This window comes from Suncus etruscus, chromosome 6 (assembly GCF_024139225.1).
Source record: "Suncus etruscus isolate mSunEtr1 chromosome 6, mSunEtr1.pri.cur, whole genome shotgun sequence".
Taxonomy (NCBI): Eukaryota; Metazoa; Chordata; class Mammalia; order Eulipotyphla; family Soricidae; genus Suncus; species Suncus etruscus.
The window spans coordinates 129,113,770-129,133,625 of record NC_064853.1 but is presented as its reverse complement, the minus strand read 5'-3'; the positions used below and the strand labels follow the sequence as shown (position 1 = coordinate 129,133,625).

The 19,856-nt window shown below is 36.2% G+C and overlaps 1 protein-coding gene across 1 annotated transcript in view; it reads left to right on the top strand.

Annotated features, from left to right (window-relative positions):
- Positions 1-17,732, top strand: part of GABRG2 (gamma-aminobutyric acid type A receptor subunit gamma2) — a 117,313-nt gene extending 99,581 nt beyond the window's left edge. The window contains exons 7-10 of the mRNA XM_049775675.1: positions 5,777-5,929; positions 11,760-11,965; positions 14,132-14,155; positions 15,411-17,732. Of these exons, the coding sequence (XP_049631632.1) occupies positions 5,777-5,929; positions 11,760-11,965; positions 14,132-14,155; positions 15,411-15,686 (659 nt within the window). The 3' untranslated portion in view covers positions 15,687-17,732. The remainder of the gene's footprint in view (positions 1-5,776; positions 5,930-11,759; positions 11,966-14,131; positions 14,156-15,410) is intronic.
- The last annotated feature ends 2,124 nt before the right edge of the window (positions 17,733-19,856 follow it).

Below are 19,856 nucleotides of genomic sequence, written 5' to 3'. Positions count from 1 at the left end.
TTGAATGAAGAAAAGGAATAGGAAATGAGTTACTAATCTGAAAGAGATTTAATATGAGCTAGAATAAAAGATTAAATAAAAATAAATTAAATAAATGCAATAGTGCAAATATTTATTTTATATATTGAGGACTTAGAAATTATAAAAGCAGCAATGATGGGGGAAAGATCTAAGTGGAATTTAGGTTACAAAGATCATTGTATGTCAGGTTAAGGAATTCGGACTTCCTTGAAACTTGGAATGGATATCTTTGAGGTTTAAGAAGACTAGCATTGTTTAATCAGAACTTGCATAAGTGTATTCGCTGGAAAATTTCTTTACTGAGTGTTTGTAAAATAAAATAGCATGTATGTTTTATGCCTGTCTTGGCCGGAGGACTTCTTGACAAGGATTGCAGTTCTGTTTATAGTTTCCTTTCGTTAGCTGGTTTTGAACACTTTCTTAATTGTAGGGAGATTATTGAATGCATGTCTAGAATTGACAATGAGCCACACATAAAAGGTACCACTGATAATAGGAGTATAGAAATGAATACAGAAACATAAGTGGTGAGTCTGGGAGTCTGTCTTTTCTCCTCCATTGTGTTGTATAGACCCTTCAGTTCAGGAACTCAATCTCCACCCTTGGCCCAAATTTTCTACTCAGTCATTTGGGCATACAGCAAAGTTTTGGTACCAATTGAAAGGCAACATGAAAAGAAATAATTTACTGGAATTTTTAATTTAGAAGTCCAAGAATAAAAAATAAGTATACATATTCTTTTCTTATTTTTCCACACAGATGATATTGTTGTATTCTCCCAAGAATGTCTAGTTCTGAAATTTATCCACATCTTGTCAGCAATGGAAAGAAATTTTATTTATTAACTTTCTAGTAATTTGATTACTCCTGAAAAAGAGAACATTCCTGTGTATTTTAGAGTCTATATGATGTCCATTTTGTTTAGCATAGTGACATATTTGGATTTCCTTTCTTAGTGATACATGGGAATGCTTTATATCTAAGATGTTTCCTTTCATTTATTTATTTTAAAAATATTTTATTCAAGTTTGATATATTACATCATATCATACATACATATCATATACATACGATATATGTATGTATATATACATATGTATATACATACGTATCATACATACATATCATATACATACATACGTATGGAGTGTTCTTTATTATGTGAAACTACTGTGTCACATGGTAAATGTGTAATTCTCTCATATATCTTTTTTCTGTGTTGTACTTGAAAAAGCCTTTTGTAATGACAAAGATACTCCCTTAAATATCATTTATATACTTGCTTAAATCCATTCAGCCTATCTTGAATTTATGTTTTGCAGGTGGGACACAATTCTAGTTTTCGAAAAATCTAGAATAAAAATACAGCCAATATCTTTCTACACATAGGAGATCCTCTTTACTAGAACCCTGGAGTACTTTCATTATTTTTCTATTTACAGGGCAAGACTTATTTAGTTTAGGATCTTCATTTGTTGACAGTTTTGTTATTGTTTTCACCTTGGTGGAGCATGCAGTACTAGGGACTGAATAGAACCCAGGACACCCAGAACTTCTGGACACTTTTTTTTATTCTTTAATGGACTCATCATGAGATACACAATTACAAAGTTGTTCATAATTTATTTGCAGTCATAAATGTCCAACACCCTTTTCCAGTACACATTTCCACCACCAATGTCCCCAGTTTCCCTCTGCCTCCTCCCTGCATTTTTCTTCTTTCTCTGTTGCAGATATTTTCTTCTCTCTTTCTTCCTTTTTTTAAGACACAGTGGTTTGCAATCTTGTTACTAAAAATGTATCATGCATATCACTTTTGCTCCCTTAAGCACCCAGTTTTTGTCTAGAATGATAATTTCCGACTATCATTGTCAGAGTAGTCCGTTCTCTGCCCTAACAATATTTACTTATTAATAGTAGCAATTTTACTCCTGGCTGGTGTCTCTATTGTCTTTGGGTATTATTACCATACTATCTTTTATTCTCCTTTGTATCCCACAAATGACTCTGTCTTATTTCACTCAGCATAATACTCTTCACAGCCATCCACATATCAACAAGTTTTATGACTTTATTTTTCCCAACAACTGCATTGTATTGCATTGTCTAGTTAGTTTCTTTATCCACTCATCTGTTCCTAGGCATGTGGGTTATTTCCAAATCTAGCTATTGTGAATAGCGCTGCAATGAATATAGGTGTGAGAAAGAAATTTTTGTATTGTGTTTTTGTGTTCCTAGGATATATCCCTAGGACTGGTATAGCTGGATCATATTGGAGCTCATTTTCCTTTTTTTTTTTTTTTTTGAGGGATCTCCATATAGTTTTCTATAAAGACTAGACTAGACAGTATTCCCACCAGTAGAGAATGAGAGTTCCTTTCTCCCACACCCCCGCCAACACTGATTGTTCTTATTTTTTGTGAAGTGCACAATAGTTTTGTGTGCAAAATATGAGCTCAAATACCCTATTTTAGAGCATACATCCTGAATTTTAAAGCATACAGATATTTAACAGCATGGCTGAAAAATAGTAGATAAAATTCATTTGTGTTGCCTACTCTTCCTAAAACTAGACATATAAGGCTCAAAATCAATATATTTATTGTATTCCAAATTAGAACAAAAGCCAAGTTTGCACTATTTATAAAATGCTGATACTTCAAGGATCACGTGTTAGGATGATTCAGTGTTATAAATTTGAGATGACTGAGAAAACCATTTTTGATATGGTTGGCATTTAAACCTCTGTGGCTCAGGAAATCACTGATGTGGTACTTTAAGGGGATTTGATTTTACAGACTTCTCAGTCAAAAAGTTTTTAAAAATATAAACAGTGATATGGCTTTGGAGATAAGATGCGTGGGTGTCAACTGCGAGAATAAAACTGCTGTGGTCTTCAATGGCCTTTTCCCAGGTTTGAAAAGTAATTGACTGGCAAAAAGCTTTAAATTTGTTGTCAGAGATGCTCAGAAACTATTACCTTAAAATAGAAACTGATAAACAAGTAGTACAAATTTAGTTATGACTTAGAGTTAATTCTAAATCCAAGATTGAATTATTACTTATGGCAAAATTAAGTCCACCTCTAAAGGAAATTTAGTATTGTTGCCACCGGGTAGATTTTTATTCACTTACGTAAGAGTGAAAAATTACTAACACTGCTCTAGATATTTTCATTTAAAATCTGCTGAAAACTCTCAAATGCCCCACAAGAATCCTTATTTAGGCAAGACAATTTCTTAAATTACCTTCTTATTGTAGTAACATGGTCTTTTGTTTATTCTTTTTTTTTTGTTTTATTTTGTTTTTGTTTTTGGGGTCACACCCAGCAGCGCTCAGGGGTTACTCCTGGCTCTATGCTCAAAAATGACTCCTGGCAGGCATAGGGGACCATATGGGTTGCCGGGATTCAAACCACCATTCTTCTGCATCTAAGGCAAACACCCTACTCCTGTGCTATCTCCACCCCTATTGTTTATTTTTTTATTCTACAAAGTTGTTGCATACCTTTCACACTATCATGCCACTCCAAGTCCCACCAGAGTCCTTGGTTTGTTCTCATAGGATCAGTGCCCATCCCTTTTCTTCCTAAACCACCTGGTATTTTTGTTCTCCCTCTGGCTTATTCTACTGACCATATCACCGAGCAATTCCATCTATGCTGTAGCAAAAGACAAGATTTAATCTTTTCTTATAGTTAAGATCCCATTTTGTATACTTTCTTTTTTTCTTCTTTTTTTAAAATATTGAATAAAATCTTTAAGATGGATTTGGATCTGATGTTCTGATCACAAAACAGGAAAAAAAAATACGTACTTGATGTTCTCTCAAGTTAACTCTCTTTACTCAATCATGGCCTGTTGCATTATAAATTATAATAAAAGCTGAGCCCAAATTAATCTAGGAAAGATTAGGATTTTACGTAGCTTATGTCCAGATTAATTAACACAGAGAAGCATAAATTAAAAAAATTTAATCAAAATCTAGTTATCTATAATAAAGTACAGTCTAAGTTTTCAGAAATAATTGCTAATAATTGCTCTCTAATGCTCTCTAATGTCCCAATAGAAGTGAATTTGACAGGTAATGTCTGGGTTCATTGCCTTTACTAGATTTAGACCATGATAGATTAATAATTTCTCAGAAAGAAAAACTGTACCTCTGTGCATGAGTTCTGTAAATACCTTATTCTCAAATCAGATCTAAATCTGCCTGTCAATAAAAACAGGCAAGAGGCCAAAGAAACAAAAACTCATTATAATTTAGTTCAAAAGAAAAAAAATGGAGCAATACTATGCTCAGGTATCTCTCCTGGAGACACAGGTATTCATAAGAAGTACCAGGAATCAAACTTGAGACACCCACTTGAAAGGCAAGCACTCTTCCTACTATACTATATCTCTGGCACTGACATATTTATTTATAAACATCCTCTCTCTCCACCTTTGAACATACATACACTTATGAGTATTTTTTTTTGTTTGGAATGTCCAAATTTTTAAAAATAGAGAAGTCATGACATTTTAGAAATGAATATTGTGGTGGTATTTCTTTTGTTTTGGTATTTGGGCCAAACTCGGTGACGCTCAGGGCTTATTCCTAGCTATGTGCTTAGAAATAGCTCCTGGTTTGGGGGACCATATGGGACACCAAGGGATAGAATCGAGGTTCGTCCAAAGTCAGCCGTGTGCAAGACGAATGAACACCCTACTGCTGCGCCACTGCCCTCTGGTGATATTTCTATCTTTTTTCTGTTATTCCTCAGCGCTTTTCATGGTTCTTTGTAAAATTTCTTGTTTCCATTTTAAATACCAATAGATACATTAATATGAGAATTTTTAGAATTCTAAAGAGATAATGAGCATTTATTTACTTTTCAAATTTATTTTAGCTGTTATATATGGAAGGCCATGTAACTTTGCTGCTGAAAAAAATAAAATAGCCTAACTTACAAAAAAAAAGAGCAATATTTGAAATGTGGTCTCAGAGGATAGCGCACACTGAGAGCAGATAGTTTGAAATGGATGTTCTCTCAGAGGCTAAAGCGAAAAAATCCAGGGTGGAGGGGAGACTCTCATGGCTCAGACAGACAAGCACTGTCAAAGTACATAAGACTCTCCACCATTATCCTTATGTAACTTCTTGTTTTCCTCTTACTTGTTAATTTTACTTCTATATTCAAAAGTCTTTTGAATCTCACCCCTCCTCCCCTCTGCTGAAATTTATAAGTGAATCTAGCAGCATGCTGTATTCTTAGGCTGTGTAATGGGGTGAAATAGGTGTTGTTCATGGCCTAACTGAGGAGATATTACAAGAAGCACCACACAAATGAATTAGAAACTTAAGTATCTTTCTATCAAGGAGAACCTAAGAGTTATGCTTCAGCAGAAATAGAAATAAGTATGTTATTCTGAGCAAAATAGTCATTGAGTGATGGCCAACACCTGGACAGTCTTGGTTTATTTGGAGAAAAGTCCTGCAAAGAAAAATGATTGTAAAATCTCGGGATTCACTGCAAGCAAGAGAAGTACAATTTGTACTCTCTTGTGGCACTGTCAGAAAGATCATGGCCACACTGCTCCTCAAAGGATCAGACTTGGGTTCACTTAGCTCTTAACAAGCGGCTAAAGGAGAGTTTTCACACAGCCCGTGTAGAAAACTCTCACTTTAGCTCTGCGAATAGTAGAATGGAGTACATGCATGACTCTGTGAAAATGCCTTCCATTTTCACCAGGCGCTCTCTGTTCTTTTCCAGGAGACTATGTTGTTATGTCTGTCTACTTTGATCTGAGCAGAAGGATGGGCTACTTCACCATCCAGACTTACATTCCCTGTACACTCATCGTCGTTCTATCCTGGGTGTCTTTCTGGATCAATAAGGATGCGGTACCGGCCAGAACTTCGTTAGGTGAGACACATTTCCTTGTACTCTGATGTCCCAGAAGTACTCAGTAATTCTCATTATTTTTAATGTGATTTGCTTTTAAGTTCAGTCAACATATAATAAAATGCCACTTGTTCTATTTTTTAATTTTTCCCCTATGAGTGAAGCTACTTTTGGCTCTGTACTCAGAAGTGACCCTGCCAGCCCCAAGGTTAGTGGTCCTTCAAGGCAAGACCTTAGCCCTAATACTACCTCCTTCAACACTTTGATCTTGTTTTTGTTTCTGTGGGGTGGAGGGTATTGAATTACACCCACTAGATTCCAGGGTTTACTTTGGTTCTGAACTGAAGGGACCTTATGGGTTGCTGAATATCAAACCCAGGGTGGTTTGCAAAGCAAAAACCCTAACCATGAACCTATTGCTTTGCCCCAACCTTATTTCACGTTTAAAGAAAGCTTTCAAGTTTCTTAGTTCTGTTCAATGACTCTTTTTGTTTGTTGTTGTTGTTTGTTTTGTTTTGTGTTTTTGGTTTTTCGGCCATACCCAGTGATTCTCAGGGGTTACTACTGGTTATGCACTCAGAAATTGTTCCTGGCTAGGGAGACCATATGGGATGCAGGTGGATCAAGCCAAGGTCCATACTAGGCTAGCATGTGCAAGGTAGAAGCCTTGTGGCTCGTGCCACTGCTCTGGCCCCACCTGTTGTTCAATGACGCTTATAAACGTTTTTTAGTAAATTTTTTCAAGTTAATCAGGAAAACAAAAAACAAAAAAAAACCCTAATTGTATTAGATATTTTGTTGTTGTTGGTGTTCTGGGCATTATATATTGGAACTAATCATTTATCTTCCCAATGTATTTAGTTCTAGTAGCCTAAAATCAATTAAAGTGAAATGGTAACACTATAGAAGTGATCACATAAAAACTGAGGCTACCTTTCTTGTGACATATCTAAAAGTTTGACTGAAAAGGTTGGGGATGTGAGTCCTCATAGTCCTGGCAGAGTCCCTTTTGGGCTCAGATCATCCATGTGTCCTTCATTTAGGCTACAGAGGGGATAAGGTCAGAGCTAATAGCTTCAAAAATGTTAGAATTTCCTGATCTACATTAGGTTATTAAAACTGAAGGCTGGAGAAATTATTGGGTAAAATCCATTTGCAGATTTGTTCCCTTTCAAACTTAATTTAGATTCCCATCTGTTTCAAAATAGTTATTTTTATATTTTCTGTTCTGTGCAGTACTTTATAAGTCCTATCCAACATCTTGTCTGACATTATATACTGGAGAAAAGAAACCAAAATATGTTGAGCCTATTACTTAGGACTCTTACTTGTCATTGCGAAGTAGAATACATTATCGGTCTGTCATTCACATCAGAATGTGATAGTCTTCTTTGTCTCCTGGCATTTGTACCTCAACAATTATTCAGTTAGTATGCATACTTTTGAGTGGATAGGACAGATAGGACAGATAAATGTCCAACTCTACTCTAGAAATATAAGGAAAGGGTTTCAAATCAATGCCTTCTTCTGGCCAGAGCCCATTCAGGTGACTAATTTCAGCTACTTAGTGTCCAAGAGAGATGCTGAACCTGGAGAGCAAGGTGAGTAAGAGGAGCAAGGAGGCCTAAGCCCTTGAGCAAGCAACAGGTAGGTGCTCTTTGTTGGTCATTTCCTCTTTGTGGCCCTAGACTCCCCTGTCCTTACATTAACTGCATATTGAAATTGAAAGAATAAAACTGACGACATGTTTTATATCTCAGGAAGCTGTAAGGCTACAATATGCAAAATGAAGAGGGAGTTTCATTACATATTTTAAATCACTGGTAGGAAGCAGGCCTTAAAAGTGATAGTTTCTCTCTAGGACAACACTTAGAGATGCCTGATCTGTATAGAGTGTAGCCTGGATGTCAGGATTAAAAATTTTCCTGAGCTTGGAGCTAAAGTATAGCTGCCTTGCATACAGACAATCTGGGTTTGATCACTCGTATTCCAGAATGTCTCCTGAGCACCACCAAGAGTAAGCTTGGAGCATTGCTACATGTGGCCCCAAATGCTTATGGATATGAAGCTTCTTGCCATAGAATAAATCCAGATTGTTCAATAAGCAAGACAAATAGGCCCTCTTATTTTGTTCCCCTGTGCTCTCCAATGGACCTATTTTGGAGCTTTAAAAGAGCATGGATACAGAAGCTACATGGATAGAGTTGCTGCTGAGGGCCAATCACAGTATCAAGATAGGTATAACCATGGAAATGCCAATTGGTACTTTTCCTCTCAAGTATTCTGAAGTGCATTCCTGAAGACCTTACTTCACATCAGGACTGGAGGGGTCAATTAAAAAGCAATGGCTAAGATAAATATCCCAATTATTTATAATACCTATCAAGGCTCACATTTTGTCTTCTAAAAGGTCAGATAAAACTTGAAGCCTAAATTTGAAGTAAAGCCCAAGGTCTCAATTGAGATTTTAATTCCTCCACAAAAATATCAGCTATAATTAAGTCTAGCCAAGAACTGTAAGAATTAATAAAGCAATGAGCCCAAATTAAATCTTTTTCGTTTGAAAGTCTTATCTGTCCTCTGAAACAATTCAGAATACCTTGTATTTAGGGACTTTTAACTGGAAATTGGGACTTTATCACCAAATCCTAAATTAAATAGTTCCCAAGTCTGTTACCTAATACAATGTAGAATGTGCCTATTTTAAAGATTTCATAACACTTTATGTGTAATCAGACTTTGTAGGATTATATCTCATCTCTACCTCATACTAATTTGAAAAAGTGCTCAGATTATATAAAGATGAGATATAAACTTGGGAAGTCTGACTTAAAAACTCACTTTTGCTATGCTCTGCTATTGTCTTTTACTTAAGAATAATGGAATAATAGCAGGTCACTAACTTTTTGAGGTAAACTTTTTCAAATAACCTCTCAAGGACTGGACACAATACCTAGAAAAAATAAGAGATTGGTATACATTAGCTATTGTTACATTTAGTTAAAGCACTTCTCAATAAAGATACCAATTTTCAAATGTTTACACATGATTTATTGATGAGTTTATTTCACTCTTACTTATTGAATTACAGCACTAGATCACCAGATTGCAATGTCATCAAGGTGGATATCTTCTCTGTTGTGACAGAGAAGAGACCAGAAAAGGAGATAGATTAGTCCCAAATCATTAAGGATGAATTAGAAAAAAGTAGATAATGGTCTTGGTACCTACAGTTCCTCTGATTATCCTCCTTACCAAAGGCTACTCTTACTAGTACAGTTATTTCAGCTTCCACCACCAGGAATTTCCCCTCTCTAATATTTCATAACACAAACTAAACTGAAGAAGAGTAATAATCTAAGATTAATGACCTAATGGAGGCAGATTGTACTTATGAACATAGAAGAATGGCTTTGAGAAACCCAACAGATGATTTAGGGGTTAGTAAGCATGCAACCAAACCAGATTTGATGGCATTATCAGATGATCTCCCTTGTATCACTGGGTGTAATCTGTATAATTCCCAGCATGACAGAACATGAGCAGCACCTCATTCTCCAGGACTCACATTGAACAACTGACTCAGCTGGTTTAGAGGTACATCTGGACTCCTAATCACTGCTTGAAAGTTTTCCCAACTCCAGGGAAAAAATAGGACTCAGGCCCTCACTTTCTAATGTCTCCAGTCCTAGCGTCAGTTTTTGCAGTCTTCTCTTTGTTAAATCATCCTTCGGGAGTGTTTGAGCTCCACTCAATCATCATCAATAATCTACCAATAATCCACATCACAGGGAAAAATACCTTGTTTCTCATTTTCTCTGTGATGCTGGTTTCTTCCTATTGATCCCCAGGCTCTTGCTGTGTTTGAGTTCTGCAGAGAATCATCAGAAATAGACATCACAAGCTGCAGATGGTGGAGGGCCTGGAGCCTCTGTTTCTACAGTACAGAGAGTTGCTGCCAGTCATGATAGGAAATGCTAACTCAAGATCACAGATGATAAGTAATGAATGTACTTCATAGAGTCAGTGTCCTAAATGGGCAAATCGAGACCTGTACTCTTACAGTTTATATAGCTAAAACCAATTCAAGATTGGAGTCTTTGTTGCCTTATATCCTAGGGATATACCCTAAGAACACAAGAATACAATACAAAAACCCCTTCCTCACACCTATATTTATTGCAGCACTATTCACAATAGCCAGGCTCTGGAAACAACCAAGATGCCCCTCAACAGACGAATGGCTAAAGAAACTGTGGTACATATACACAATGGAATATTATGCAGCCGTCAGGAGAGATGAAGTCATGAAATTTTCCTATACATGGATGTACATGGAATCTATTATGCTGAGTGAAATAAGTCAGAGGGAGAGAGAGAGAGATGCAGAATAGTCTCACTCATCTATGGGTTTTAAGAAAAATAAAAGTCATCTTTGCAACAATCCTCAGAGACAATAAGAGGAGGGCTGGAACTTCCAGCTCCCTTCATGAAGCTCACCACAAAGAGTGGTGAGTGCAGTTATAGAAATAACTACACTGAGAACTACCATAATCTTGTGAATGAATGAGGGAACTGGAAAGCCTGTCTAGAGTACAGGTGGGGGTGGGGTGGGATGGAGGGAGAACTGGGACATTGGTGGTGGAAATGTTGCACTGGTGAAGGGGGGTGTTCTTTACATGACTGAAACCTAATCACAATCATATATGTAATCAAGATGTTTAAATAAAGAAAAGAAAGAAATATAGACTGATACCATACAACAGCAATGATTTTCCATATTGCCAAACCAATTGGTTTAAAACAAGAATAATCCACTTGACTAATGCAGAAGCAATGTATTTGAAACAAGGTGGCATAATCAATGTGACTAACCACAGAAACCATCCAAGGGTCTCCAGAGAAAATTTCCAATAAAGCGTTTCACTTACAGTTAAAAAAAAAAACTAACATCTTTCAATGAACAGTGTCATTAGTATTTCCTGGGGGTTATTTTAGCTTTGTTTCCCATTACTAGGGAGAAGGACCAGCTTTCTTGAGCTTTATTTAATATTCAATATTTAGAAGATGGGTTTTGGAGCCAGATATTTAATTTTTATGTTCAAATCCTTATACATCAAGTTGTCTCTAACCTTATTTATCTCCTCATTGTCAAATCAAAATGAAAATATCTGCTATTCAAATAGAGAATGGACACTTATCAAAGTACCTGAAAATCAATAAATATTGATTATCAATAAATATTATTGTTACTTCTGCAAAACTAATTTTTACTATATAGTGAATAACCTTCAAACAATTTGTCCATTGAACTTGTCACACAGCCCACCTCTTCTATTGCCTTTAAGTGACTTCTCCTTGAGCTTTGAATAAAAGGCAGGTAGGTGCCTTCACAAGTTTTGCATAATAGAATTTCTTTATCATTTGTTATCCTCAGATGCCAAGCATTCTAACTATTAAAAGCAGACAAGATGTAGCTTCTCAGAGTCCTTTCTATTTCATCTGCTCATAGATTTAAAAAAGTAACCAAGTTTCTCTCTTCTATTTTTTTCTACTGTGTCTTACAAAGAGTCTTTTCTCCTCCTTCATCGAATTAGCTCCTCACTATTCTTACCTTGTCTTCATTTCACACAGTATAGCCCTTATTCATGGTGTTTCCCCTCACAAAAAGGTATATCTCCACACATACTCGATACTTGTCACCACCATGTAGGCAGGCAACCAGCATCCACCCACAGCACAGAGTGAATGTGGTTTGGCTGTAGCCCAAAGCAAGCCAGCCTTGGTTCAATTGTATGAAAGGTTCCCTACCATCTGTATTTCCATGCTGTCTCCTTCTGCCTGTCTCCAGGTATCACCACCGTCCTGACAATGACCACGCTGAGCACCATTGCCCGGAAGTCACTTCCCAAGGTGTCCTATGTTACTGCGATGGATCTCTTTGTGTCCGTCTGTTTCATCTTTGTCTTCTCTGCTCTGGTGGAGTATGGCACACTGCATTATTTTGTCAGCAACCGGAAACCTAGCAAGGACAAAGACAAAAAGAAGAAAAACCCTGTATGTATCATTTCTTATGCGAACCCTCTTCTCCCCCCTAAAAATTTAAAGACTGGGATTTTTTTTTTTTGATGCATAAATGCCACTTGGTTTGGGTTTATTTCAATGTTGTTACTCAGCATTTGGAGCTCTGAGATGATCAAAAGATTGTATGAGTTTGATCAGTTTGGACAGGCCATACAGTTAGGATTGTTGAGAGAAAGCTAATTCTTCACTTCATGGGATATATTAACTATAAAATCTATTTCTTGATTCTATTGGTCTTCATTTTTTCTGCTCCCCCAAAGGTTTTTAACTAAAGCTTAAGACCAAAAATTCTTAAGTTTTCAAGACTCATCATATGTTTGGAAATTATTTAACATTTATATGTGTGCTATCCTTAGTAGACTTCTATTAATTTCATGTTCTTTTTCTTTTTGGATGGAAATTATTTCTCTGTTGTTTGGGTAAATTTTTTTGCCGCCTTTGTACTTTCATTTGGTCATTTATAAAATAACTGTCTGTAAGGAGCTGCTATGAGAATTTAATGTGCAGGTAGAAATCGCATAATGCAATTAACCACTATTAATACTTTTGAGGATGATGGGTAAGGTATAGTTTACCATCCTTATTTTAATTATTTTAATTTTAATTTATTTTATTTTAATTATTTGGAAACCAGTAGAATAATGTCACCCTTGCCACCAAATTTCACGTAGAGAAGATGAAGCACAAGCACAAGCAACTGCATTACTTTACAGGTGCTAAAAAGGAAGCATGTGCTGCCCATGTAATCTTCAAGTCCCTTGTGGCTGACACAGACCCCATAAAGTTAGTCTATTCACTTCTTATGGGACTAGAGAAATAGTACAGTAGGTAAGGTCCTTTTCTACTTGGTTAACCCAGGTTCTGCCCTTGGCATCTCACTGCTGGATATGATGCACCCCTCTTCACCAAAGAAATTTCTTTTCTAAGACAGAGTCAGAAAAATTTGCCCTACACTCCTGAATCTTTAGCTTTGCCACATTTTCTGAATTATGGGCCTGCTAGTGGCTAACTCTCTGACTCAAAGACTTTACAAGGTTAACTTATGATAGAGTATCCCCCATCCTAACAAAATTCTGTAAAAGGCATATTTGTATGAAAGTAGCAATTTGTGGCATGTAAAGATAGAAGCATTATGATTATTGTTGTGTGTGTCTTTTTGTTTTTTGTTTTTGTTTTTGTTTTTTTTTTTTTGGTGTTTGGACCACACCTGGCGATGCTCAGGGGTTACTCCTGGCTGTCTGCTCAGAAATAGCTCCTGGCAGGCACAGGGGACCATATGGACACTGGGATTCGAACCAACCACCTTTGGTCCTGTATCGGCTGTTTGCAAGGCAAATGCCGCTGTGCCTTCTCTCCGGGCCCGATTATTGTTGTTAATGAAGTGCTTCGCTTTGGTTTGCCAATAGTCTTACTTGGCACAGATCTCTTCTTCTTAGTTTTGCATGTCTTTCCTTTCCACTTTCTCCTTGATTTATTTTTCTTTCGTGATGTGAATTTCTCTCCCTCCTTTGTTTTTCATTTCATTCCTGCAGCCTCCATTTCCTAGAAGACCTTTCTGCTGACACTAACATGACTACCTGCCAATGATAGGAAGGCTTGGTTTTTCTGATGGGTCAGAAGAGGCTTATGAATAGAAATGTAACATTGCCAAGTGTGAAACACTGGGCTTCCTTAATCCAAGATCTTATACATGGCAGAAGGGAGAGGAGAAAGGGGATTAAAGAAGCAGAGTATATGAAATTATTTTAGAGTTGTGTTCATTTTTCTCTCAAACCAGATCATTGATTTATCAGAGTCCACTTAGAGCCTAGGGTGAATCAAAATGCCCCTTGACAATAATTTGAAAATGAAATTATTACCATAGTATTCCTATATAGAAAAACAGCAATGGGAAACTTCCTGACAAGTGAGCAAAATTGACTTTTGCGATTAGGTATTGTTGGACTCATTTACAAAAGATTTCATTCACAGTCAACTATTTCAAGCTCGGAACTGTCTTTCTGTGTTTATAATTTCAGTTCATTTCACTATGTTTTCAAAATGTATTTTTTAATTTATCTTATTTTGTCTCCTTTTTTTTCTTTCCTCCTTCTTTTAATTAAAAAAATGCAATTCTCTTTTCTGTCTACAAACCCAAAGCTTCTTCGGATGTTTTCCTTCAAGGTATAATATTTTTGGAATGGAAATCACTGCATGCAACTGCTGAGGTTAACTATTAATGCTTACATGGTGCTTTTTGTTTTGTTTTTCCATAAGTAGACATACACACTTCTAGAAATATCACATTTAAGATAAAGTTCTACAGATTTAGAGAGTTTATTCAGTCAGCCTAGGGTAATTCACAGAGGGTTTGATCTTATATATAACTAAAAAGTTATTCATATAGCTGTCACTAGTAATGAAACCTGTTTAAGCATCAAAACCAACACTTACCTCTTTGTAGATGAAACAATCCAATTTTACTGGCTGCGCTTATGTATGCCCTTTTAAAACCAAATGTAACTATAAATTCTCATTCAAAATGTGATCGTTTGAAAAGTAAACAATGTGTAATTTACAGGGTAATATAGGCCTAAACTTTCTATTTCAAAGAGAATTCTAGTAACTGACTCACAATTACTAGGATTTGCATTGATGTTATTCTAAAACAAAGTTATCTAAAGTATTTACACATACAACAATTTTATGATTAGTCCAATGGCAAAGGTGAGATCAATATTCAATTTATTGGAAGCCACTTCTGAATGACTAAAAACCATGTGATGTAAGTAGTAAATTCTCTTTCTTAATTGTCACCGCACATAGTAAACAATGCAGAGATATTGAAGTTAGCTGGTAAGGTTTAGGCAGAACACTACATTCCTTTAAAATATAAGACATATCAATGTGATATAAACTAAGGAAATATCCAGATCTACACATTTCCTCATATTGTCTATTTACAGCATCTAACACATTTGTTCAGGGTTTACTGTAAATGACATTATTTAGTAAACCACAGGTTTACTGTTTGTCTATAGGTAAGCATGACACAAAATTTTATTTCTAAATTAATGCATTTTTATTTCTCTGATCCACTCACATGTAGCACCATTAAGAATCTTCATGTAACCAACGTCATACCTAATATTAATAACTCTAATACTAGAGTTCTTTTGGTGTTCAATCTTGCTATAGCTATTAGCTTGGTGGTATTATTTTCAGCTGCGCTGCTTAAGCTCAACATTTGAAATCTGCAAATGTGCTTCTCCTTCTGAGTTCAATTTTACCATTGTAGATCACGATGTCATAGCAATTTCCTGAGTACTCATTTTCAGACTCATCATTCCCATTGGTGCCATTGTAAAGAAGCAGCCTTGGATTGAACTCATACAACTGACCACATTCTTGTCCTTCCCCTGCCCTTTCCTTGTTCTAGGCCCCTACCATTGATATCCGCCCAAGATCAGCAACCATTCAAATGAACAATGCTACGCACCTTCAAGAGAGAGATGAAGAATATGGTTATGAGTGTCTGGATGGCAAGGACTGTGCCAGTTTTTTCTGCTGCTTTGAAGATTGCCGAACAGGAGCCTGGAGACATGGAAGGATACACATCCGTATCGCCAAAATGGACTCCTATGCCCGGATCTTCTTCCCCACGGCCTTCTGCTTGTTCAATCTGGTTTACTGGGTCTCCTACCTTTACCTGTGAGAAGGTACAGGTTTTGTTGATATGGGTCTTACTCACTAAATCTTAGTGGAGAGCGGTGTCCTTTCTGAGTCCACTCAAACAACTTTGTGGTTCCTCATCTGAATCTGTTTCTCTGTTCTAACCTGGTGAAGTGTACTGATGTCATACTGTTTGCGCCCAACTCTCCTGTAGTAAGCGTGATTCGAATTTTGATGTTTGCCGTATTTCCAACCTATAAGGCGAGCTGCAATTAGAGCAAGAACATTGAAACCAAACAAGATTCTTTTTCCACTACAGCCCATCGAAAAAGTGAAAGCCGTGACTATTTATAGTGGTGGTGTCCTTTCTCAGTTCTAAATACAATTATATGCAAAAGGTCCCCAACGTGACCCTCTGTTTGGAGTCAGTCATGGTAAATTCGATACCAATAGGTCCTCTTCGTCATCTGAGAAGAATTATGACTCACTTTAAGTACTAAAGGAATCTTCCACACCTATATCCCAAGATAGGAAGAGAAATTCCTCTCCATCACATGTACAATGGTGTAAATATTTCAGCAACATAGAATGCTTCAAGTTTAATTGCATGCACCTCTTTAGAGCCAAAATAAATGGGTTGAAGTTAACATCATAAAGTTTTGTCTTCTATTCTGTTTCTTTGGGATACAAAAGAATCATGAATGCAATTACAAGAATTTGGGTCTGGAGGGAGGAGTTTTCTCCACCTTCTCCCTCATGCATGAAGATGCAAAGAATAATTTTTCCCATGTATGACATAAAAACACTTCAAGTAAAATATAGACTGAGTAAATTGACAATTGCCACCACCTTTAAATATGCCCAGTGTCATAGAAAATAAATTAAATGCATATGATTGCTGCTATTTTTCTTCCTTTTAGGATGATTAAAAAGGAAATCACTTATTCTCCATTTCAGTGATTGTGAGTGCCTTGTGTGCAGAACCATGGCAGTTCCTTTATGGGACTCAGCACACAACTGATGCTCAACAAAAATGGTCTGAAGTGAAGTAAACTCACATTCTCTGCTTAAATCCCTTGCTGGTTTAGAACCAGAGATTCATCTTTCCATAGAAGTACTGTCAAATTGTATTTGATATTGTAGAAGTGAACAGAAGGATCCAAAGAACTTTGGCTGTTTATGTTCATTATCAAAATTTTACTTTAGCCAAAGTCTATACTCCTCTTAAAATATTTGTAACTCTGTGTATAGAAATACAAAAATAAAGACATATTATAATTTGTGTATTTTTTTTCTGGTGGTGGGACTGAATTGATTCTGATCCATTTACAATTCTAATAGGAAATATGAAAGGTATAAGTAGGATTCATACCTGGTGTTCAATTCTATACACTGTGTGTGGGGGGAAACAAAATACAAAACATTTAGAACAGGCTCTTTCAGATCTACTGAGATCACAGAAAAGGGTTGTCCCAGGCTTCAGCTATGAGAAGTTGAGCTCTACCTTTTTGAGGCCTCACTTTTCTAAAGTAGTGTTCTTCATTCATCCTCCTTTTTCTTGGGGGAGATTCACTGCTTGAAATTAGAATTTAGTCATAGCTAGTACAGCTTCTAGATAATTTCTAAAAGGTATTAGAGAAGAGAGAGTGGCTGCATTAAACCATTTTAAGACCATCAAGTCATCTGGATGAATCTTGAAATATGTTTAGCTGCTGATTTTACAAACCCTTAATATCTATCATGAGTGCTCTAGTATATAACCTCAAACACCTGTAAATAGACTTAATTATTTTCTTGTTTCAAATTGTTAACATAGTCAATGTTGACTTTTGGGGAGAGTTGCTGGCAAGTTTCTAATGATGAGAAACATGTTACTGTTGTCAACTTGAAATGTATCCTGTAAGGGGGACACTCAAAAACAGCTAGTTTTCCAATGTGTGCAACGTATTGGCAAAGGAATATATATATTTATATATAAGACAATTTAATTCTCAATTATCAGCTGCTCCCTGTCTGTATTTCAACACCTTTTCACAAAGGGAATTGCCTACTATGTGGACTTTTGCAATAAAATGCTGCTTTCAAATCATGGTGACATGTTTGTGGTATGGTTGGATGAGTTTGTCTTTAAGAGCGTGTCCCCTTTTCTGTTGCATGTGCTGATACTGTTCTCCTGTCCCTCTATGTGGACTTTGTGAACTGTTGGATCAAATTCTGCACAGTGACATCTCTCAAACTTCTAAAGGACACATGCATCTGGTTAGGGAGTGATGATGGAAGGTGACAGTGTCCTGAAATAAAGTAAATGGACCTCATAAGTTTGGTGTAGTTAAAAATATGCACAACGGTAAAAGACCTAATGAGTGGATATCTCAACTATGCCACCTACCAGCTGTTTATAGTTGTCTATAGAGCCTTTATAAACCTCCATTTTATATTTATAAACTCTATATGTATGTAAGATCACTCAACCCTCAACCTCCTAAACAATCAGCAGTGCTAGATGATCTCATCACATTCTAATTCCTTTGGTTTTATTTGTGTGGAATATCTATATAGAAAACCTTATAGGTTGAATACCTGAGTCTGTAATTGAGAAAAATATCACATAGCATTAGCTTTGGGGGAAGGGTCACACCCAGCGGTGCTCAGGGATTACTCCTGGCTCTGCACTCAGAAATCACTCCTGGCAGGCATGAGGGACCATGGAATGCTGGGATTCGAACTAATATCTGTCCTGGATTGGCTGTGTGCAAGGCAAACACCTTACTGTTGTGCTATCTCTTTGGCTCTGGCATTAGCTATTTTTAAGGTCCAGTAATACTTTTATGTATCCACTTTTTTCCACCCCTTATAGTTTTAAAATCATAGGGAGACAGCATTCTATTTTTTGAAGTCTGGTGAAAAATCTCAAAAAAATAATGTAGCATAATCCTTTATGAGAAGATGCCCTAGCCTTCTCCTAACTGTCATTCTCTTGGCCCCTCGTGGCTTTCTACATCCAATTTAAACATTCATTTCTCACCTTCTAGTCACATAAAAATTTTTTTTCACTTAGGTCTTTTCTGCTGTCTAACTCAATGACTTTTATCCATTTATTAAAGTCTTGATATCATTCTGACTAGAAGCAATAATTTTTGTCTGTGACATAGGTCAAATTAAATTAATCAAATGATGCAGTCTTTGGGGAGTAGGTCGAAAATTGCTATCTCTATGCGTTGTCACCATGGATTTTTGTCAACTATTGGAGAAAAAGGTGAATGACCTAGAACAGGAGCTCTGCTGTATAAAGGCAAACCTGGAAGAGCTACCCATGCATTATTTTTTTCTATGATTGTGCCTTGCAGCATTTAATATTTTGGAAATAAAATCTGGAAATTCTTTTTTTCCCAATGATTTAGAAACTGTTCAACACTCAAATGTTTTCTTTGAGTTTGATCTCCCATTGTTCTAATTTAAATAACAGGAATTTTAGAATCCCTAGCCTCAGAGATACATTGGTGGTTTTATCAAATATAAATGCCAATGAACATTCACTCTTACTGCTTTCAAAATTGTTTGGAAAAAAGATAAATAGAAATTGTAAATTTAAGATCAAAATTGATTTTGGTTTTTTAAGATGTAAAATGATAGACAGTCAGAGCCTCCAAGGGTATGGTAGTAAAGTTTTCTTAATCAACCTGAGGTTAGACATCCAAAATTAATTTAAAATCTCATTGAAACCTTTAAATTTGGGGATAATAAAGAACACTTCCTTACTTATTGTGTAGAAACTAAAATGGAAAACCAGATATTCTTGCTCCAGATTTAAGTTCAATTCTAGGTCTAGGCTGATGATCCAGTTTTATTTGCCTCAGTTTTCTCAACTTAAAAAAGGAATAATACTTACTGTTTTCCAACCTTAGAACAAAATAAGTGTTAGAAAAAGCAAGCAAACACAGAGTGATTGTCTTGTTAAAAGTATTGAGCTTACAGATGAAGACTTCTGATATATATTAGTAGTGCTTATACGATTGTCTATACATATAAACATTATACATATATAATTATAAAATATATATGTATATAACTTTTATTAGGGTTTTTACTAGGAAAAATGTCTTAGATTACCTTCTATCATTCAGCATTCACTCAATTACTATTAGCCCCACACACCCAGCATGACTCACACATCCTTTTCCCTGAATTTTCTTCAGAAGAGAACCATATTTCC